At 42.1% G+C, this 23,563-nt stretch overlaps 1 protein-coding gene across 3 annotated transcripts; it reads left to right on the forward strand.

Moving 5' to 3' along the window:
* Positions 1-13: 13 nt before the first annotated feature.
* Positions 14-20,559, forward strand: arel1 (apoptosis resistant E3 ubiquitin protein ligase 1). 3 transcript variants are annotated; one of them, XM_041060634.1, is made up of 22 exons: positions 14-48; positions 932-1,159; positions 1,632-1,800; positions 3,326-3,546; positions 4,087-4,158; positions 4,500-4,726; positions 4,923-5,160; positions 5,251-5,420; positions 5,626-5,806; positions 5,991-6,235; positions 6,354-6,431; positions 6,522-6,663; positions 6,765-6,886; positions 7,017-7,092; positions 7,304-7,413; positions 7,532-7,711; positions 8,029-8,154; positions 9,031-9,160; positions 9,267-9,325; positions 9,411-9,500; positions 9,589-9,764; positions 10,615-11,447. In XM_041060634.1, exons 2-22 carry the CDS (start codon positions 1,012-1,014, stop codon positions 10,715-10,717), a joined length of 3,063 nt encoding a protein of 1,020 aa, XP_040916568.1. In that variant the 5' UTR covers positions 14-48; positions 932-1,011; the 3' UTR covers positions 10,718-11,447. The 3 variants fall into 3 exon arrangements, with proteins under 3 accessions (XP_040916568.1, XP_040916569.1, XP_040916567.1); XM_041060635.1 differs by lacking the exon at positions 10,615-11,447 and adding an exon at positions 20,455-20,559 and having other exon boundaries at positions 30-641; XM_041060633.1 differs by having other exon boundaries at positions 30-641.
* Positions 20,560-23,563: the final 3,004 nt, after the last annotated feature.

Consider the following 23,563-nt stretch of genomic DNA (forward strand, 5'->3'; position numbering starts at 1 on the left):
CTATTGTGCGCATTTTCCGGCTGCTAAGCTAGTGTCTAGGAGACGAAGGTAGATGCAGTGTTTAAAAGCATAGCTAAAGGGCATTTTTACATTTACAGGTTGGATTTGTGTAGTCGTGCTATTGCAATTGGCGTCTTGTGGACGTGCTGTGATGTGCATCTTGATTAACGCCACGCGTTGTTGAGGAGCTTTCTGAAAATACGCTGACATTGTTGGCTAACTTGTCTAGCCGTTAGCATCGTTCGCCAGTCAACTAATGCTACTGGAGCCGTTTGGCATGCTAACCATGCTAACAGGCGTTAGCTTTAGCCTCTAGCTTTACCTAACGCTCCAGGTGTCAATAGACAGTCGAGAATTGGTGATATCGGATTTTTGGAAAATTTTGAAATGTAGTTCATGCAGCTGTCCTGTGACCTTTACTAAAGCTTTTTGAATAGGTTATTTAGCCATCTGGTTGTTTATGACAGTGGCAGCGGATGCCATTTGGAAGCGTTTTGACACCTGAGCTAGCACGTCTAGACAGCTCATCATCCTCACTACCACGATCATCATCATTTGGACTTGTCGGTGGATGGGATTTAGAGTGCAGTTACACCCTAATTGACCTGGTTTCTTTGACTTTGATAGTTAAACAGAGGCTGGTGAGAGTTTAATGACTATTCTTTTGCCAAGTTGTTCATGCATATTTCAGTGCTGTGGATTACATGTAATGTTATTCTCCCACCGGCCAGCATTTCTCCAGGGTGACACTTAAATATTCATGCTTTCTTGGCAGAGCAGTTTACAGTTGAAGCTTCTAAGCTTAATCATTTCTCATCTGTTTGACCAGTGTTGCTCATTAGAATCCACCTCTTGTAAACCTGAACTCTTTGTTCTGTGTGTTTTATGGTCTAGCAGTTTTGAGCCTAAGCAGTTTTGTCTTCCATTGTAGGAGGCTTGACTAGCTCCTTGGTGCATGGCACTTCTTCTTTGAGCACAGAGGGGTCTGAGTGAAGGCTGAAAGATGGTCTGATGGACCGCCGCTTCTTCCTGACCTTCCTCTTCTGTTCAGTGTCGTGGATCTTCTTCTGGGAGGTGCGCTGGAAGAAAAGAAAAGAAAGTCAGATTGAGGAATGGCTCCAAGGACACAGCCTCTTTCAATACAGGCACTTATTTGAAGGTCAGTGGGTTACTGTTGTTTCATATGACACTCCTAAGAAGTTCAGTTGATGGTCTTGTCCAAGGTGAAATAAACAGCTTCAGAAATATGCACAAGGAAACTTATGCAGGACAGGTTGTTGGCTTAAAATTGGACAGTTTGTGGTTAGAATAGTTTCTCTAACAATGGACTTATCCAGCACCTATCCCAGTTTCTGTAGAAGTTCATGGGATGAGAGTCATGTTTTCATTTGACCCATGTTTAATGCAACAAGATTGTATTGCTTATTGCTTTGTCCCTGGTCATTTTTTGGTTTCAAAACGCTAAAGGCTTACGAAATGCAAGTTGCATTTACGGACAATCAGCACAGGCTTAAATACTCATTATAATAGACTTTAATGAGTGTTTAAGCCTGTGCTCTGGCATTACTGATGCTGAGTTTCTGGCCAGAATGTGCAAGGGGATTTTCATGTGCTGTTCATGTGTCATCCAGATGTACAGACACTGGAGGAACTGAGTCTGAGTGTACTGAGTCGCCTGGAAGAGGTGGTGAAGGAACAGCAGCGCTGGAGGGAAATTGCAGAGGCTCACATCCAGCTGCTCCGAGACTTTGCCTTCCAGGAGTGGCTTTGCTCCCAGAACCTGGAGCACTATTACCATACGTAAGCAATGAAAGGTCTTAACTTTAGCATTTACACTGAAGTGACAAACAGTTTTGAGCAGTCTTCAATTACTAGTTAGCATGTCATGAATGTAGATTTTTCCTGGCATGTTTTTTTTTTGTGTGTGACTTTTTTAATGTCTTGAATTGGTTATGTGGTTTATGGTCATGTTTTAGGCTGGTCAACAAAAGCTTTGTGTATTTATGTCCACTTGAGGGCAGCCTCTCCAACCACGGTTAGCTGAGTTTGCTGACACTGAGCTGTGGAGGTTGCAGTGTTTCAGAGGGTCACTGCAGTAAAAAGTATTCTTTAGAGACTGTTACAGTGAGACCCTGCAGCAATGCAGATGTTTGTGTATGTGCGTGTGTGTTGGGTACTCTCTGTTGACGCAGTCAGAACTGACTATGATAAGCAGTTATTGCTTCATCATGACACTGTTTGTTTGTCCTGTCTGTGTTTGAGAAGAGTCAATTGAAATGTTTTTAAAGGTCAGTTGTGTTTCTCAAACACATATAATCATGTTTTTAAGGAAAATTGTTCAACATTTCTAAAGGGACACAGTGTCACTTTTCTGAAGGTCATGATTGTCATGTTGCCGCTGCCTACATTGCTGATTTTTATTCACTGGACTTAAAGAACCTTTATTACTCACACAATTATGGGTGAGTTTCACTGACCAACTGCGTACTGGCCAGAGATGATCTGTATGCTGTAAATGGGTCATTTTAAGTTGTAGATTTACATAAGCCTCTCATTGGCTCTCTGAGAAATAGTGTAAGTAAGAGTTGGATGATATTAGTTTTTGTTTGGATTACCGTCATTATGACAACAATTAACAACAAACAGGTAGATAATCAGCCATGTCACACATTGTGAAATGGACACAGTAACATGCCAGTAAATTCACATGTTGTGCAACATAAGATAGAAAAAGCAATGTCAGATGTTTTGCACAAGGATTTTTACATTCTGAATTGAAAATATGTTTTAAAATGGAGAAAATACATATGATCAGGAAGTGAAGAGTCACTAAAGTGTTAATATTGCTAGAAGATGTTCATATTATTTTAGTAATTATTTAGTATTGTGTGGTACCGTAGTGTTGGCCGTGGCAGTAGATTAATTAATTGCAGCAAAGAGACAATGTTGCAGTAGTAGCTTTCACAATAGGAGATTATATTCTGGTTTTAATCGTTACAGCCATTTATCTAAAAAGCGTTTTCTGCTGCTGACCTTTCCCTTTAAAGCTCTGTGGCAACACTAGATGCAACATGTCATCTCACTAAAGACTTTAGCTGATAAGATTAAGGTTACGCTCGTGCAGAGTTTCACAAAAGCGAATGTTTGAGCAGTGTGTGGGACAACCTGTTGTGTGCAGTTAAGTCAGCAGACTTCCTCAATAAACCTCACATAACAGCAGTGACTCAAGGGTTGTATTTTTCTAAAGGCTGTACTGCTGGAAGCAGGGTTACCATTCTTATTAATTATGTGCTTCATATAGTTTCACTTTTGTTTTCCTCTGCAGACTGAAGACCTTGGGTTGTATGAATCTGGACGATCTATCTCAGTTTGACAGTCAGCTGCAGCTGTCTCTAGCTGCCTGGGGCTACTACTACGAAGACTACATAAAGTTGTCCACAGGCATCAAGATACTCCAGACCTCCAGGGGGAGTCGAGACCAGGACTACGAGATCCGGCTGGTGCACAGCCTTGCGGAGAGGCGTCTGAATGAGAAGTGGTCAATTGGTGAGACTTTTTCTGCCTCAGGATGGTTTTAGTTTGGGGTTGCTTACCACAGCTGCAGAGCATCAACATAAACATAAGATGGATTGTACTGTTGCTAAGTGTTGCTAAGTGTTTTCACCAATGTTTTTACTACAAAAGTCACTGATTATTTGAATGTAACTCAAAAGTGTTGTAATGGAGAAGTTCAGAGTTGCCTCATCTCTTTGTACAGCTCAGCATTCATTTGTTTTTTTTGACCTTTTCTCTCATAAAAACAGAGCATTCACTCCTATTGAGAATAAACACATGATAATTTAAAAAAATGAATAAATGTTGCTACATTAAAGCATGAAATCACATAATTTCTTGGCATTTAATGTTGATTCATTTGACATCAAACCATGTAAAATATAGTGCTGCTGGGTTTGTTTAATCATAAAAACAATATCTTAAAAAGAAAAGGAAGTACAACCATCAAAATTTACCCTGCAAGCCTGGAGCAGGAAATGTGTTGTCTTCATTTTAACTATTCATTGATACAATATTCAATTGTCTTTTCAGCGGGAGCTCTCATATTTGGCTGTACTGTGGCGCTGTGCTTCTTGATAAGGGACCTCATGTTTTACGTGATTGGTGAGTTTGGTGTTTGCTCTTTGGGTTGGGCTGATACAGCCAGTTCTGAAATTGCTGCTACATGACTCACTCTTACTTTTCCTTCAAGCACATACTTCAAGTGTGATGTGGCATTAGGAGTTTTGCAAATTGCTTTTTAGTATTTTGTAGCCACAAGGATTTGTTGTAAAATTTTGTTCCCGTAAACCTTTGTCAGATTCTAATCTCTGCTGTTCAAATACTTTCTCTTTGTCTACTAACCAGTCAATCCACTCATTTCAAAGCCACAGAAATAGCTTGCATTCATTGCAAACACGTGTTCCAACAAATTGTCTCTTGTACTTATTCTCTTCTTGTGGCAGGTGGAATTACTGTTTCCATCATAGCGTTTGTCTTTACCATCAAGTTCCTCTGTGAGCTTGCAGCGAGGGTTGTCAGCTTCCTGCAGAATGAGGATCCAGGGCGACGCGGTGACCGCAGCATTTACGACTACGTCCGGGGAAACTACCTGGACCCACGCTCCTGCAAGGTGTCATGGGACTGGAAGGAACCGCAGGAAGTGGGGCAGACTATGAGCTTCAGAGTCCAGGTGATAATTGATTCCTAGTGCACTGAGGCTAAAGATGGACTGCACCTCTTTTTCTAGCCTAATTGACTTTTTGATTGTGGCTAGTGTAAGCAGCTGTTTCAAGAATAGTTGTTTAGAAAAACTGTGTTGAGATATGTAAACATGACTTGTGTGTCCTCTATTAAATTAAACCCCCTTTGTATGTTTGTCTGCTCAGCTGTTCTACAAGAATGGCCAGCCTTTCCCGGCCCATCGACCTGTGGGACTGAGGGTTAACATCACCCACATTGAATTGGCTCTGGACATCCCTGTTACACAGGAGGTTCTGCAAGAACCAGAGTCCAATGTAGTCAAAGTGGCCTTCACAGTGCGCAAGGCCGGTCGCTATGAGGTTGCTGTCAAGCTGGGCGGCCTCAACGTGGCCTACAGCCCTTATTACAAAATATTCCAGCCAGGTATGACTGCTGAATATGTCAAAGAGCCAACTTGTATCTTGCTTTGTGTAATTATGGATTTGACAAGTTCCGTTCTTTTGTTGACTTTAGGTACAGTTGTCCCATCTAAAACCAAGATAGCCTACCATTTCTCCACTCTGGTTCTAACAAACGGCCAGCAGCACACTTTGCAGATTGAACCCAGGGACGAGTACGGAAACCCCACCAGTAACTCCACATCTCTCACAGATGAAGCCAACTACAGCGTCCATGTGCACTCTGTAAGGGAACAAAGTCCTTTTCTATTATACAGTAATTTGAAGATTTATTTCCTGATTATAAAAAATTGCAAAAATGAAAGCCAGCCTTTCTTTTCACCCTTCTGTTCCCAATTGCACAGTCTCTGGCTTTACAGCAGAACATGTTCTTACCAGTAACTCGAGAAATTCTAAGCTGGAATTCATTTTAGTTTTCCTGTTCTTCCAGCTGGGCACAGTGGATGATGACAGTCTGGAGGAGTACTACAGCAAGTCAGTTTCACTGAACAAGCAGCAGTGCCAGGTTCTGCTGAGACTGACCCTGAGGAAGACGGGCTGTTTCAGGGCCCGCATCTCCTACAAGGACCAGCCGCTCAGCAATGGGGAATTTGACATTATTGTTCTCAGTGGTGAGCAGCATTTACATGCTGTGGAAAAAATACACTGCTTCAGAAGAAAATAACCAAAAATGCAGTGTAGTTTTCTCATAACTTTTCAAAGCATTTATTAGGAATGAGGTGGATTGTGTTTTATTCAGCCTAGTGTGCATGTGTTTTCAAATACTAATACTCATATTTTCATTTCATATTACAGAGAATGAGAAGGCCTGTGTGGAGAAGAATGTGTCCACTCCAGGCATAAGCATCTACTTTGAGGCATACCTTTACAGCAGTGGGAACTACAGCAGTTCCTCGTGGCAGTTACCAGCCTCCTCTTTGCTGGCTCCCCAGCGGAGGCCTTCTATGGGAGAAGAGGAGGATGAGCATGACTCTCCTGTGGAGGGACAACCCGAGAAGGTCAAGAAACCAAAAAAGGTCTACTGTTACATATCGCCAAAGGTAAGCAGCAAGTATTTGATCGTTGTGTTTGATAAGTAGGATTTTTCTTGTTTAACTTTTGAGTTTGTGAATATAAGCAAGTAAGACGTGTATGCACACGGGCTTCTGTGTCAAACAGCAACTATCCGTGAAGGAGTTCTACCTGAAAATAATTCCGTGGCGCCTTTTCACCTTTCGAGTCTGTCCTGGAACGAAGGTAAGCAAAACTGGTCTCAGAAAGCACTGGAAAACCGGCCTCTTTCATTTGGTTTGACAAACTCACCGTAACCTTCTGCTCTCTTTTCAGTTTACCTACTATGGCCCTGATCCTGTTCACAAGTACCTAACTCTAGTGGTGGATGATGGGATCCAGCCTCCCGTGGAGCTCAGCTGCAAAGACAGGAACATAATGGCTGCCACCTTCATTCGCTTCCTCCACAAGAACATTGGTTTGTTTCAGTCTGATGTGATTCACTTTCCCTAGGGCTGTACTTAGTAAACACAGTCTTTTGTGGACACCGCAGCAGTAATTTGACGATATTGTCCACAGGTGGCTCTGAAACGTTCCAAGACAAGGTGAACTTCTTTCAGCGCGAACTCAGACACATCCACTCCAAGAGACCTCGCACCAAGACCTGCCTAAAAATCACTCGACACTCCATCCTAGATTCAGTGAGTGCTGTTTAATGAGGCTGTTTCATAATTTGTGGATTACAAAAACAGGCATTTACTTGTAGCGATCATGTGACAACCCAGTGATAATTTTGACTCTTATTTTTCTGTCCCTCTTCCTGCTGCTCAGTCCCTGAAGGCTACAAGGAACTTCTCTGTGTCAGACTGGAGTAAGAACTTTGAGGTCGTGTTTCAAGATGAGGAAGGTAAACAAAACAGTTACAAAACAGAGTATGGTTGAGTGAACTTTAGCTTGTGTTAAGTGTACAAGTTCTAGTTCAGCATTGAGAATTTCACACATTTTTGCAGTTGCAGCAACGGCTTAAACTCGAAAAGAACTTAAGATTACATCCTGATGAAAGTCACAAACACGGTAATTTGTTAAGACTGCTAGAATGTTTTGACATTCTTCTGCAGCTCTGGATTGGGGAGGACCTCGCAGGGAGTGGTTTGAGCTGATTTGCAAGACCCTCTTTGACACCTCCAACCAGCTGTTCACCCGCTTCAGTGACAACAACCAGGGTCTTGTAAGTTAGTTTTTTTTTTAAAACCACCTCCACCTTTAAAACAACATATGGATGCTTTGTCTTCTCTTAAACTACATACAGTACACGCAGAATAAGAGAACTAACATTTATTTTGCAGGTGCACCCAAATGCTGACAGGCCGCCCCACCTGCGTCTAAAGATGTATGAGTTTGCGGGCCGCATCGTAGGGAAGTGCCTGTATGAATCTGCCCTGGGTGGAGCCTACAAACAGCTGGTCAGAGCTCGCTTTACTCGTTCCTTCTTGGCCCAGATCATTGGCCTTCGGATGAACTACAAGGTATGGAACACGATACATTCCCACAGAAAAGCCTCATTCTCCAAAAGTTGGAAGGTCATGTCTTCATTGTTTACCTTCTGGTGTCAGCTGGTCTGTCTCATCACTTTAAAATTCTTCACAGAGCCAGGATTTGTTTCTTGGCATTATTTATTTCATGGAGAGCTAGCCAGTGCTGTTTATCCAACTTCCTAAGATTTCAAAGCTGAGAACCCAAACTCACCCCATCATCTTTTTTATCATTCCACCGAGACGATGAAATGTCATGTTTATTTAAAAATGTCATTTCCCTGTGTTTTCGTTTTACTTTCCACACGCAGTACTTTGAAACTGACGACCAGGAGTTCTACAAAACTAAAGTCTGCTTCATCCTAAACAATGACGTGAGTGAAATGGACCTGGTGTTTGCCGAGGAGAAGTACAGCAAGTCAGGGCAGCTGGAGAAGGTGAGGCAACACTTTTGGAAAGGAACCTCCCCTTTTATCCCTGATGTAATTTCACAGGAGATAGAAGCAATAAACCAAACAAAAGAAAACATATTGCTTGTTTGGCAAGCGTCCTGCTTTTCCTCAAAGAGGGGGAGTGGTGAGTTTACATTATGTTTTTAAACCTTTTTAAACTTTGGTGCTCAGTTATAATGTAACTGTGTAATGAGCTGAAACAGAGTTCATCCTTCTCTTTTTAATTAGATACATGTCACTGTTTTTTAAGTTTTAAATTGATTAAAGGACTGGTGTGTAGAATTTAGAGGGTCCTGTTGTTAGAAATGGAATATAATAATCATTAATTTTTCATTAGTGTATAATTACCTAAAACTAAGAATCATTGTGTTTTGTTAGCTTAGAATCAACCCTCCATGGAAGAGCGGGTCCTCTTTGGCTCCTCTCTGGAGCCCACCATGTTGCGTTGCCATGTTTCTACAGAAACCCAGAATGGACAAACCAAACACTGCTTCTTGAGAGAGCCTTTCCAGTTTTTATGTTTTACTTGAAGGCCACCTTAGATTGTCCTACACACTTGGAAAGGGGCTGGTGAGGGGTTGGTTGCAATCTGCAAAATCACTGCTAGGTGGCACTAAGTCCTACACACTGGTCCTTTAAATATTTACAATAAGGCTGACAAGTGTTTGACAGCCAAACACACACATTCAAGACAGTTTCTGAACTCTCACATTTTCTAATCCTGTCTCCACCATCTTACATTTACTAGTCTTTTTTTAAATATCTGCATAATTTTAGATTTTAATTTATTTTATGACATTTTGTTGTTTTAATGTTTTATATTTATTTCTGGCCTATATTTTGCCACATGTTCTATTGCAGGTGGTGGAGCTGATATCGGGGGGAGCTCAGATCGCTGTTACCAATGAAAACAAGATGCATTATCTCAACCTGCTGGCCCAGTACAGGCTTGCCAGCCAGGTGAGAGATGAGGTGGAACACTTCCTGAAAGGTAAGGGAACTAGCACAGCTGCACTTTGCCATTTTATTCCAAATCCTCTAATTTGAGGTCTCCGGTATTGCAGGCGTCATTAGTGTAATTTCCTCATCAATTGCAGGTTTGAATGAACTGGTTCCAGAAAACCTGCTAGCCATATTTGATGAGAATGAGTTGGAGGTATGTGTGATGTTTACAATAAAATCCTGATCTTTCGCAACACCACTGGGTTATTATAATTTTTTTCCCCTTTTAATCTCTTCAGCTGTTGATGTGCGGCACCGGTGATATAAACGTGCAGGACTTCAAGGCCCACGCTGTGATTGTTGGAGGATCGTGGCACTTCAGGGAGAAGGTATGTCATGGAAATTCTCTGTCTTCCTTTTTCCTAACAGCAGGGCATGATGAAAATGTCTGAGCATGTTTATTTTCTGTTGCTACAGGTGATGAAGTGGTTCTGGGCCGTGGTGTCCAGCTTCACCCAGGAGGAGCTGGCTCGTCTGCTGCAGTTCACCACCGGCTCCTCTCAGCTTCCCCCTGGGGGATTCAACACTCTTTGCCCCTCTTTCCAGATCATCGCCGCCCCCACACACAGCACCTTGCCCACCGCACACACCTGGTGAGTAGGCAAACACAGGCAGATCTACTGAAAGGAACAATGTGTAATACATGTACTGCACGTGCAAGTCATAAAATCACTATGATATGTCATCAGTGATTAAGGAGACAATATTGACACCCGGGTTGCCATATATGAAACTAATGTGCAAGTGAACGTAGCCTGCTGCAGACGTGGAAGCAGGCAAACGAATTGAATCGTGATCATGTTAGATTCTACCCGACCTAAAAAGCCTCGTCATCCTTCTAAAAAGCTGCATGACCAGAGACGAGGTAAAATGCGCGTACATATTGGCCATACATTTGAAAGGTGGAGACAGCTTAGAACCAAGACGGACTTTAAGACGGATGCTGAGTTGGCTAATTTTCTCCTCAACAGGTAAGCATTGATCCTCAGCTAAGGTTAACTAATTTATTACTGCAACTAGTAGAGATGGGCGGTTTGAGTAATTTCAGCTTTCAATGTTCATGTTACGAGAGGTGAAGCTTCTTGCTTCGCACAGTTTAACTAGCTTACCATGCATCTAGCTAACATTGACAGTTATAAAAAATCCACATGATTTGGTTTATAATTTGCAAACGCGTAGATTAGCTGATGGGCTCACAGTGTAGGACTCTTTGTCACTTGCGCTCGTTCCTGTAGGCTCAGTATCCTCAACCTTTATTATTTTGAATTTGGACTATAGTATGCTGTTTATTATTTTTTGGTTTGATTTAATTTGATTTGTTAACAGTAAGAACATATAGAATATCATGTCCAGTCACATGTAGCATTATGTATAAATGTTATATACATACTTGATCACTATTTGGACAACAGCTGACTCTTCATGGTTCTTTTCTCTCTCTAGTTTTAACCAGCTGTGCCTCCCTACCTATGACTCCTACGAGGAGCTGCACAAGATGCTGAAGCTGGCCATCAGTGAGGGCAGTGAAGGCTTCGGCATGCTCTGACTCCTCCATCACTGGCACTGTGGTTCCACTCGTACAAGAGGAGACCAGCACTGTCCGCTCCAGTGCACCAGTTCCCTGCATTCATCTGCATTTAACAGTTGGGTTTCTTGGTAAAGAATCTCCCAGACTCCCTATAAATATTCTCTCAGGATGAGAGGGTGTTACAGCAAGTTACAGAAGGCTGAACTGGAACAGAACTCGATCTATATGAACTCTAGTTCTACTGTATGTATAATAAAATATCTCAATTTTGTATTAAAAAAAAAAAAGGAAACCACGGACTGCTGGAAAAGGTGAGGTTTGGGCTAGTTTTATTTCTCAAAGCTAAAAGTTTGCTAAGTTTTATATGTTTGAAAGACAAAGGATGCTAGAGCAAAGGCCTTGAGTATTATTGTATAATCGCTTCTTTTGCAATTTTGCAAACTGAGGAACACTTAAGTGCAACAGCAGCCTACATGTGATGTGGGTGACGCGTGCATCTACAGCACTTTGGCCTTAATCAATCAGGGACTGATGTTTGTATGTAAATATCTAATATCACTCTTTTATTTCAGTACTTGTACATACTAGTGTGTATACATACCTTTCCATCTTGTTATTCATTGATTTGACGTTTAAGGTGAGGGGATTTCTTTATTGTTGCACGTTTTGATGGGTTGAGAGTTTATATAACTTCTATAAGCTTTTTTTTTTTTTTTTCTGTCAGAGATGAATGGGTTTTAAAAAGGAGCCAAGTAATTTCTATTGTTTATACATGTTTTTAACTTATTGTGTCTTGAAAAAAAAATATTTGTGTTGACCCATACAGTCAAAACTATTGTTTGTCTGGAGCGGTATATGTTTTTGTTATGTTTTATAACCTGCCTTATTCATGCCCTTTGCCTCTGATTGTATCCAGAGAGGTGCGTAGGTGAGAGAAGCATAGTCGACAATAATAGATAATAGTTAAGTATGACGTTTCTTCTGCATTTTTACCCCCACAGGGTTCACTGTGGATGTGAGTGCTGGTTGGATGTTGGGGAGAGCCCATATATAACAAATGTTCTGTTATATATGCTGTATGGTTTTTACTTTCTCATTCACAGCCTATTATGGGTTTACCTCAGAATCTCCTGTTCCACCTATGCATCCTCTGACCCAGGTGTATATGTGTTCATGCACACACATTCAGTTTGTCCATAGTTGCCTCCTTCCAACCCCTGACTGTACAACCTTTAGCCATATTATCCCACATCCTCAGCAAACTAAAGCATTGTATCTTTGGGGAATATGCCCTTATATTATTGTAAAGCTATTTGTTAGTTTTCTGTATCCTGAGCCAACAGAATTGTTTCTTTGTTTTGTGTTTTTTTTTCTGTTCATGATTGTGTAACAGTTCCTTTGCTGTTCCAGAGTTTACATGTTCATTAGCCACTTTGTTATAGTGTGTGCTGCCAGGCAGAGTCTTTGTAGAGCATTTAGGAAAATTCATGTTTAGACTCAGAAGCAAAAAGAAAATGTTTATGAATAATTCTTCTCAACCCACAGAGCACTCTGAATGCAGCTCCACTCCTCTCATTCTTCTCACAGTCAGCAGTAACAGTTCGACTCGGCCACTAAGAGATTTAACTTGTTGAATGGCAAAGATGTCACATTTTCACTGTAGGTGTTATTTGCTGCAGGTTGGGATTAATCGCATTGACTGAACAGAGCCAATACAGTGGGATTCAATGAGCATTTACTTTTGCTTTAGCTGACCTTTTACACTGTTAAGAGGTTTGTCAGAGGGTTTGTGGATTTATGTGTGTTTGGGTTGTGCAATGTCGACCTGATGTGCTGAGCAGAGCAGTGAAAATGTGATAAGTGCTGATGAAAATGTTTCATGAAGGGTGTGTTCCCAGCACCAGTACCAATGGCTGATATCCTATTTATCTGAATTAAAGGTAGTTTAAGCATTAAATGTGTTAGCTGATGTTCCATTAGATGACATGACCATTGTAAACAAATATGAGGGAGGTCTGTCCTGTAGTTTTATGTTCTTGTTTAATGTTTTGCTTTTCATGAGCGTCTACCACTCTGTTTTATGTTTGGATGGTTTCTGAGTTAGTTCGTCCGTGTGTGACTTTTAGCGATGTAGATATTGTGAAATATTTGCTTATGACTTTGAAGTTGGGGTACTTTTTTCCATTTCTTTCTTTCTTTTTTTTTTTTTTTTTTTATTTAATGGCAAGCCTCTGCTGATGAATGTTTGAGATTCTCTGCACTGCAGGTCCTTTGTTTATGGGAATAAAAAATGATGGACTAAATTCTTATCACCATATCTCTTTTTTTTGTGCATAATATTTTGATTGTGTTAGGCAGTGTGGATCAAAATGATTACAAACCCTTCCAAAGCTGATCTGGAAACCTTACAGGGCAAGTAGTTCTTAAACTTGTGCCTGAAAATTGTTAAGTACTTGGAGAGGGGCCCATGGGTGTACCCAACATTATGTAGATTTTTTTTTTAAACTTTACTTAAGGTAAAGAACTGAAGAGCATATAACTCTAGTGGTACTAGAGACTAAATTCAGTCTCTAGTACCACTATCTTCTTAATACAGATGGACACATATCTTCTAAAGGTTTTCTATCAAAAGCAGGTTTCAGATTTCGCATGAAAATATGTTGTGGTCACTGACAACAGTTGGGGAATGCTACTTCTTAATAGCTCATGTAGACTGTAGTTCAATTCTCTTGTGTGGGGTTCTTGTAATGAAGGCAAAACCCTACATGTGAGTTTCTTTGCAGTTCATTAGACTGTATTTTATAACTATGTGAACATATAGAAAACATCAGCTGAGCTGTCATCTGCCAGAAGCTTTCATGTTTCAGACACAAGGGGGCAGTGGCTCTACATGTGACATGAGTGGAGATTACATGCCTCCTCTGCTGTCATCCCTCGTGACAGTTTAGGAGCAGTAAATGATGAGGGGCTTTCCTGTCTTCAGCTGACCCTCAACACTTAAAGTTTTCAACACACAGAGAAGCAGGCCAGATTGAATCCCCCTCCATTAAAGACATTTCTCATTTCCCTCGCACATACAACACATTCCTCATGAAACACATGAAAATAAACAGAGTTCATTCAAACCTGCTGGTTTCTCGTCAGCCGATGTCTTAATGAAATCACTCTTTTGAGAGCTCTCCTGTGTGTGGAATGTGATAATGCCCAACTGCTGAAAGTGAAATGGAAAACAAGAGCTCCCTTTCCTTTCACCAGATGGAGATGGTGGCATAACTGACAGCCCTATCAGCACAAGATGTGATAGGAACGCACTCTTGCATGATTGAATGTTTGCTTCCTCAGTGAGACGGTCTGATAATGGACTCTACAAGTAAAAATGTAATTTTTAATTGCTTTGCTTGAAGGCTGTGGACACGCAGGCCTCGTGGCCCCTCCGCACTACACCCACATGTTCCTGGCGTGCCTCCTCACACTGTGGTCTGAACACTATCAGGAGCAGGCAGAAAGGCATCTTGAAGTACTTGGAGGAGGGAGTCCAGTTTTTTGGTCTTGGCATGCACCTGTGGATTTGCATAATGGTCTCTCTCAAATTTCCCCCAGGAATGCTTGCTAAAGAGGGACCACAAATCAGAAAGTCATCCTCTGGCACTCACTAAAGAGTAATGTACCACGTTGGAAAGGGTCTCTTTCCCCAGAGAACCTGTGGGAGGTCGCTCAGCTACAACACTGTGCATTTTTGTAAATTCATCTGATGATACTAATTCCCCGGGAAAACATGTTTCTCTGACAAATTTTCCATGTACTATTCCATAAACATCTCCAGACCTTACTGCAGCTTGGTTTTGGGGTTTGGGGTTGCCAAGTTCCTGGGGGAGTCAATTTATGGGTGGTTCTCCTCCACCAAAGAATTTACATGATCGAAAATGCAGTGCCTCATTTCCCATCTCTGAGTCAGACACCCTGCCTCTGAGGAGATGTCCATCAGTTTCTCTGATCAAAGATAATTGTCCACAGACAGCGATCTTCACAGGACAGAGAACACAAATGTGGCACGCCTTAAGTATCTTTAGAACATGACTGCTCTCCCTCCTTCCTGCTAGACAGCCGTGGGGTTGTCTGCTTCCCATTCCAACATGCAGGCCCTCATTATCTGATTGGACGCCACTGATTACCTGCCAACTGGATTGGCTGCAGGTATTCATCATCGGTGATGACTGGGCCGATTTAGAGGCCAATCTCAATCAGTGCTGTTGAAGGACGGGAGAGCGTTGCTGCAGGAGCAGTCTTGGACTGAAGTTCTCCCCACGAAGTTTATTCTTCACTGTATAGTGTACAGACTTCATGTTAGCCTCAGGCCTTGGTCCAAACCCTGGTAAACATCAGGTTTCTGTCTGTGACCATTCAAAGTCTTTCTTCTTTTCGGAGTTTGAAAGAAGAGTTCTCCCCCTCGTTTCACAATGGTTGACCACTAAAATAATTTTGACTGTTTGGCTCTTTAGAGGGAATTTCTGCCTCCGCCGTGTCTTAAGCAGTTGCCCTATCAGGGTCTTAACTGGCTCCTTTTATGACTGGTGACAGTGTGGGTTCTGCGATTGAAATTGTTGAGGATTATGAGGGGAAAAAAAGACTGTGAGAAATACGCATCATGGTGATGACAATGGTCTGGCAACTAAGTGTAGCAAAGGAATGTATGGACGGGATACTGCTGCTGATTAAAGAGATTTTTTTCCCTGCGTCTCTTGATATTTCGCAGATTCTCTGTTGCTCCTATCGATCCTGTGTGATTTAAGTGCTGAGACCTGGCTCTCAACACCCGGACTGGGATGCAGCGAGTCCACACTGAGCAATATGAACGAGTGGCCACACAAACATGAAAAGACCCCATTAAAATACGTTCCTATAGCAGGAACAGGAACACATGTTTTGTTTTGAAAATGATATAAACGTCCATGTGTACAGCTGAGGTCAGGGACAAGCAGAAGCTTACAGCCACAAGTGGTCTTGAAAAACTGCTTGTGTGGAGATTAAGTGTCCCCCGGTTGATGACTGTCTATGTTATATATGATGTTGGAGAGGGGCTGTTGATTCATGGGGTTAGTTGTCCTGCTGGGATGTGCAGCTGTATTATATTCGGTGTGTCGGGAAACATTTCAGTCCTTATATTTCCTCTCCAAAGACAGGGCCTCTAATGTACACTGTCCAACTGTTTGACAAACACTGCCGCCGCTCCACCCTTATTGTTCGTATGGTCGTCACCATAGCAGGTATAAATGAACTGTGAAGTGAGATTCATCTTGATGTCTGTCTCTGTGTGTACAGTACAAGTGCAGTAAACTCTAAGTGCAGGCGAAATGTTATTAGCCACAATAGAGCAATGACTCTAGTAACGTCAAGTCTGTAGCTTGGTGAACTATTTTGGTCCAGACTGAAATATCTCAACAACTATTTCATAGATTGCTTTGTAATTCTGTACAGACATTCATGGGTCTCGGGTGGTGAACCCTACTAACTTTGGTGAATCTGACTTTTGCTGACTTTTATTCTACCAACACAAGGAGATTGACATTTTTGGTTCTTAGAGACATGTCTTGACAACTGTTGGATGGACATTATAGGTGCTAAATGTGAAATTGTTAGCATGCTGACATTAGCATTTAGCTCAAAGCACTGCTGCCTCATACAGCCAGTAGCATACTTGCAGACTTCTTGTCTTGTTTCTGTCTGTCTGCTCATAAACTTAACCATGTCAAATTGTCCCTTTAACTGTACATGCATGTAAAATGCTTCATACAGTTCCTGAACTGTGGAGAAGAACTGGGTGGTTTACAACATGTTTTTCCAATGTGATGAAAAGCTGCATAACTCTGGCTTAGGGTCACAAGGTGAGCATCAAAATCCCTGTCATTAATCCTGACTCCCACAGTTATACCAAAGAGAAAAATAAGCAAGGCTTGATGGGATACTTGCCACCCTGAGGATCTTGAAATGTGCCAAAATCTGGTTGGCACTGGCCAGTAATGAGCCTGGCACTGGTCTTCTTTCCAACCACAGCTACTGCAAGCCAGTAAAGAGCTCCAGGCCACTGGTTTGATCCTGGACACTGTAATTCCTCACCAGGCCAGACCCTGTCTCCAAGCAAATCCTGCTCAACAGAGAGGTCATATTTGGCCATACATCTACATGGACTGACCCAGGATGCTGTGTTGGTCAGTATCCTAGCCCCTGTCTTGAAGTACACTTTGCTAATTTCTGAATTATTAAGAATATGTAGCAAAGAAGTTGTGCTTTGAAGGGGAGATGTCGATCCTTATTATCACAGACAGAAACCTTAAATGTATGGTGATTTAAAGAGCTCCACATCACACTACCTAAGGCTCAGTATTTGTGAATGAAGCACCTTGTGTTGGTCTGTGGTTTGGGCCACACCACAATAATGTGGAAGTTCCACAGCTTTTAGTCATCTCTTGAGCTGAAAGTCATCATAGAGTTTGTCAGCTCACATGGGGAATTCATTCATTCATACTTTCTCCGGTTAGAGGATGAGGTTTTAAATGGGTTGCACTGACCACAACCGTGCAACCACAACAATAGTAGCCACATCTGGCCAGCACATGTGCCATCACTTTTTGTGTACACATCAGCAACGGCCAGATTAAAGAGTGTTTACAGTCCAGAGCCACATATCACCTTCACCTCTGTGCTGTTAAGTCAAATCTGTCGAGAGAAAGACAGTTTGACGGGAGCATCAAAGGCAGGATGTTAAAAATAAGCCAAATAAGAATCTTGCATTCGCACACGTTTTGCTTGGCTCAGGGATGTTGGTGTGTGAGAATCTAAGCTGGCACACCACTCGCCACACTACATACTGTTAAATTTACTCAAGGGGAACTGCCAGGAGCCAGTGAGTTAGAGATGTGGATGAAAGAAAAGAGAGGTGCAGCACACCCCCTGGAAACTGCTGATTGAGAGGAAGCGTGTTCCTGTCCGCTGCAGCGATCACAGCCAAGTCGTCCCAAACAGGGATGGTTGGCAGAATGTGGACCACCCCGGTGAGAGAGAGGAACAGGGCAAGGCTCTGTTCGGACTGACAGAAAGATTGACTGCATCCTATCAGCTGCTGCGTCTAAAACGTGCCCAGCTCATAGTTCAGATGATGGCAGCCTGCCGTGTACATGCTTTGAAAAAAGAGACTGCGTGTTTTCAACCTGAGTTCATTTCAGCTATGTTCTCATGAACAGCAGATTCACATGACTCCTCTTGACAGTCATTGCTGCATGTAAAAGTTGGACTCAGTGTATGTAATCCTAGGGAATAAGCTTCATAACATGATATTCTTCACATATCTTGTCTCCAGTTAAAGGAATACTGCAGGTCCCCCTTCTCGTAAAGTTACTCTCAGGATCCAAGTCCAAGTCAGCCCAAAGAGGATGTGATGTAACTCACTCCAGGCTCCTCTCTGCTTTCTCTGTTAGCATCGCGGGTCATGGCAGGAGTCCCTTCCTGTTTAAGGGTGTCAGCCACCCAATAGCATGATGAGGATACCATCCAGGACACTCTGGGGAGGACATTAAAGACCAGAGACAAGTGAGGACATGAGAGAGGCCACGGACATGGCAAAGAGTGTTTGCTTTGCTCTGGGTGTGAGCTATGCGAGGATCTGCCTGTATATTTTTTCTTTTATGGTGACTGGTTGAAACGAGGCTCTGTAGAGGAACCCCCATCAAGGGTCACCACACTGTTGCACCAAGAATATCACAGAGAACGTGTAAACAAATCTGTATTTTGAGCAACTTCTTCACAGCACGTGGGTTTAAAGACCCTTCGTTCCTGCTTATCTTCTGAACACATGACTACTTTACGCATTTGTTTATGATGAGAAATATGGCTCACTCACTTTGAGTAATTTCAGAGAAAAGAGCCATTTGTGTTTTCTTGGGACCTTTTTGAGCAGCAGCTCAAAGAATCATGTGGTGCCGACAAAACAAAGAATGCATTTATGCTTTACAGTTTTCAACAGACACATCAAAGTAAAATGAAGAGAACAGAATGCAACAGGCTTTTTGCCGTGAAATGCCTGCATGAGGTCAGTGAAAGAAAATACATATTCCTGTTCTGGGCTGATAGACAGAGGAGAGGCATGCTGAAATGCTTCTGATTTGTTTGTTTTGTTTGGAGAAAGCTGAAGAGCAGGGAACAAGGCCCACCAGTGACACTGTCCAGACTGTGAAACACACACAAAAATGCTTGATATTCATTGTTACCTCTGCCATTACATGTCATCATAATCAATCACTTTGGGTGTCAAGATGTTGTATTTCCCCCTCCCTCGTTCTTTGTTTCATTCCCAGCATCACTCCTGCCAATTAGCCGACATATTTCACAGACCTGATGGAATCCCTTGCCTTTTGAAGCTGTCCGTTCCAGACCACCGTCATCATTTCAAAGCCCTTCGCATAACCGGCCAGCGGCTCCACAAGGACATACAAATTTCGTCACATATCCAACATAGTCCATGGACTGTGGTTAGGATATTTTCCATCCACAGAATAAATCTGTGATCTTGTTACAGTCATTAGAAAATGCAACAGCAAGATTTCTGTGGCAAAGCAAATATTACATCAGTAAAGATGCCCAGAAACACTTCTCCCAAGAAGCTTTGCATAGAAATAAACATCCAAGTAAACACAGTATAACACAGTATACACACGTTTTCAGTCACAGTTCACATAAATATGTATATACATATATAAAAACCATCCATTTTCTGTCTTTTGCTAAGTAAGAAAATGACATAATGAAGGCTGTTGTGCAACCAAAGGAATTCTTGGGTGTTTGTGACAAGGAGATTGAGCTATTTTCTGTTTAGGTTTGTGATTAACAGTCCCCAGGTTGCCTCCAGATGCGGCCTGGCCTCAGACACACACTGAGAAAATTTTTTGATCAATTCAGCAATAAAAGAGTGACCCTACGCGACACTATCCATCATCATAAGGGATGACGCAGTGATCTAATAAGTAGATCTGACTACTCGCTGCAAAAATGGAATCATTCTTTTTGCTAAATGGTGGACAGATGGTTGATCCCTCTGCAAGCAATCACAGCCAGTGATTACCAAACCTCTCATCATATACTATCAACTGGTGAGATGAAAACAATAAGGTGGCGGGAAACAGTAGTAAGATTAATATGAATTCGACCATCACGGCCTCTAATGTTAGCCAGACCTTTCGAGGGTAATATTACTGACTGCATCTGTCTTTGTTGTTTTGTTAGAATGCCACAGAATCTATTTATTTTCAGAGGGAAGCTTAAAATATTCTGGATCAGTCCACAAACAACAAACAGAGACTGGGTTGTTTGTGAATACAGCTACATACTTCCATTCCATTCTCCTTTTGCCCATTATGAAATCCCCCTGCAGCCTTTGACATTCTCCCAACACGAAACCTGGTACAGAACGAAATGTGCAAGATTTTTAAGCCAAATTTTGCTTTGAAATCTATCTAAACATCCCACGCAGAACAGACTTATATCAAGGTCTGTCATGCAAGTCTTAATATACAAGTCCTGTGATTGATTCCTCTGGGTTATCTTATCTTTGGGCCGGCACAGTTAAGTAGAAACAGTTGAAGGACAATTTTATGACCTTATCGTTTTGTTAACAGCTCTCGATAATTGTCATGTCGATCATCATGTATTTTTCTACTCGGCTGTCATCCTGTTTTTATTCATTTCGTAATTTACGTCTCCCCTAGATAAACACTGGTTCGGACTGTGCCAAGATTATCCATGAAGAAAGGAGGCCGGGTACTCATTCTGCATCGAGAGCACTTTGACATTGTAGAAATAACAGTGGATCAGTTATCATACCCAGTTCACTCCATAATGACAGAGTAATAAAGTACACCCTTGATATGTTCTCGTGTTTTCATGTTTCATTACATTATATATCACTGGTGTCTTGCATCTTAACATTTGTCATAGAAAACAAATCAAAGCTCTCGCTGTGGCAACCCTGTTCTTATCTTTGGATTATAGACTGTAATTCATTTAAATAAAAAGGCTGTTTTTGTAGTAGTAGGTTGATAGATATGACACAGTCGCAGATCTGGTGCGAATATATGAGAAACAGCGGTGGATTGTAACTATGAAGATTTACTCAAGTACTGTACAGTTTAAAGATAACTGTACTTTACTTGATTATTTCCAGTTTATAAACTTCACTATATTTCTGATGCTGTTGTCTTACTTGACTAAATTTATCTGCCTACTAGTTACTCTGCAGATTAGCATATGAATTCGGCATTTTAGGAAACAGAGACACCATTGTCTTATCTGTCTGTTAAATATGAAGCTACAGCCAGCAGCCGGTTAGTTTAACTTAGCATTACAACAGGAAACAGGGAAAGAAAGCCAGCCCAGCTCTGACAGTTGGACTAGCCAAGAATAAGTCCAGCACTTAAGCCTGCAAGACTTACACTTGTAGTGGAGTATGTTTAAGTTGTGGGTTTGCCACTTTTACTTCAGTAACAGACCTGAATACTTCTTTCACCACCGATGGGAAAATATAAGAACGTGGTGGCAGACAGAACCAGCTAGTTGCTGGTTTAAACCCTATGACCTGTTGAGAAATAATTTAAGGCAAGTGAATTACACATACACCTTTCACGTTCTTTCTTTGCAAGGCACTCCGCTCCTAGCCCAGGCTGGAGCTGGCACATGCTTAGTCAACTTTCACTTGATAAATAAACCTTGAACTATCCACTGCTTCACCCATCCATCTCAATTCATTTGCGTCTATCCAACTCCAATTCCATGAGTGAAGTATCTAATACATTTCACTTGTTTCTCTATCCTCCCTCACCTGATAGTAAATGCTGCGCAGTAGGTGAACGTTGGGTTGTGTACATAGATACGTTGCTCATGATGCCATGTAAAGTCATGAGGATCAGCAGGATAAGTAAACTCACCTCTTCTGGCACTTGAGGCTGTGTAGCAGCATGTCTGTCTGCGGGCTTATTAAAACTTGGCTCCCTAATGAACATTCGCCCTTGAAGCCTGCTGAGTGCTTAGTGCTGCTCAGGAGACGGGGCTCTGGACACACGGGGCCTCTCTTCCTGCTCCCCACGGAGAGCCCGAGTATAAAACTCAGCTGTACCGGCAGGCTTGGGTAGAGTCATATGAATACTTTTACATTACAGTGAACTGGAATGTTAACAGACAGTCCACAGAATAAATTCTGCGGTCGTTCCTCCATGTTTTATTTTTGCGGAAATTAATTTTGCGATCTGATGGGGAGAGCAGTTTTATTGGCTCTGCGACTGTTTTTTGTTTAGAGTTTTGTCATCATCTTGTCATCTTTGCCTTGGGTGATTTAAAACCCCACTGCCGCGGCATGGGAGAGTGGGAGGAAAAGGCAGTTCCATAAGGGCTGATTGAAATCCTGCATCCATGCCATGACTTCACACTCCACTGTGGACATGCCAATTTATGTTTGTGCGTGTATATGTGTGTATGTGTGTGAGAACACTGGAGGAAACCGAGTGTGATGTGGGCTTGTAGACAGTGTTGCACAATAGCACGTCTAGCCCAACAGCTCCCTCAGGGGTGTGATTTACGAGCTGGGCAGTGACAGGAGACATCCAGGAACTAAGGCCTACTTTACAGACATGGAAATGTTATGAATATTCTATCTATCTATCTATCAATCTATCAATCTATCTATCTAGCTATCTAGCTATCTATCCTGAGCGTCTCTGGTTCTGGCAACTTTGACACAAAATAAAAAGGCAGTTCAAAGAGATTCCACAAAAGTGCCATGATGAATGGGGCAGTTTTCTCAAACATCTGTCGGAGGCCTTGGTGTCTGTCTGCCCGGGGGGCTCTTGCAGACAGGTCAGCGCAGTCAGAGAGGCTTCCTCCCCTGAACCTCACACCCCTATTCTTCCCCTCAGTCCTATCCCGTGGATCCCATGGTCATAACAAGGTTTCATTGATGGCAGTCGCACCGGCTGGTCTGAAGTTTTAGTCTTTCTTATATGCTGCTGTTGATGTTACCCTTTTGACCCTTGCGCTGGAGGGATTCCCACCCAACACTGGTGACTGATAATTAGCGAAAGCCTGTGGCAGAAAACACTTTGAAGTCATTTCGGCTAATTGTTGTGTCATCCCCTTTTTCCTTGAAGCTTGCTCGCGGTAAACAGGACGTAGGTTATGGCAGGCCAGTGGTTTGTTCTGACTAAATGGACTATGGGGAAAAGGTTTAATGGATTGAAAAATAACAAATTTATCATGCTTAATAGGAAGCTATTCAGGTCAAATTGACCTCATGCGGGGGGTTAAATCGCATCATAACTTTCTGGCGCTCGACCTTCACTGTTAATTGGGAGCAGCGAAGAAGATTTTTCATTCACCTAACTGTTGCTGAGGAGAGCACATGATTCTCTGCTCAGAGCTAGCCAAGCATGAGGCCCGTCCAGCAGCCATCAAACGTGAACACTACATGAACACTACGTATGGGAAGAAAAACACTGCTTGAAAACACCAAAGTTAGTTTGGCCCAAACTACACTACATACCAAATTGTTGTACTGTTGTGTCTGAGGTTGGAAGGCACGTGTCATCCATGAGTCAGCCACCAAATGGGGTTTATGCATCATCCATTCCCAGCAGTAAAGGTAAACAGACCTTAACGTGCATTACTCAGCAGGCTGCACTCTAATATCAAAACAACTGACAGTTTGGTAAATCTTTCCTTGTATTGTGCATGTGGTCAGACTGATGAGTGAGAGGGTGAAATGAAAAAAAGCTGTTTTTCAGTGTCAGGCAGTCACAGTTTCTGTGCCACAGCTGTTTGTTCTAGAAA

The sequence above is a fragment of the Toxotes jaculatrix genome, chromosome 17 (genome assembly GCF_017976425.1).
Source record: "Toxotes jaculatrix isolate fToxJac2 chromosome 17, fToxJac2.pri, whole genome shotgun sequence".
Classification (NCBI taxonomy): domain Eukaryota; kingdom Metazoa; phylum Chordata; class Actinopteri; family Toxotidae; genus Toxotes; species Toxotes jaculatrix.

Bases quoted from the DNA above. Each gene is read 5' to 3' on its own strand.
- arel1 (XM_041060634.1), top strand. From the start codon at position 1,012: ATGGACCGCCGCTTCTTCCTGACCTTCCTCTTCTGTTCAGTGTCGTGG. The intron at 1,160-1,631 runs GTCAGTGGGTTA...TGTGTCATCCAG, and splicing joins ATACAGGCACTTATTTGAAG to ATGTACAGACACTGGAGGAA. The intron at 6,236-6,353 runs GTAAGCAGCAAG...TGTGTCAAACAG, and splicing joins ACTGTTACATATCGCCAAAG to CAACTATCCGTGAAGGAGTT.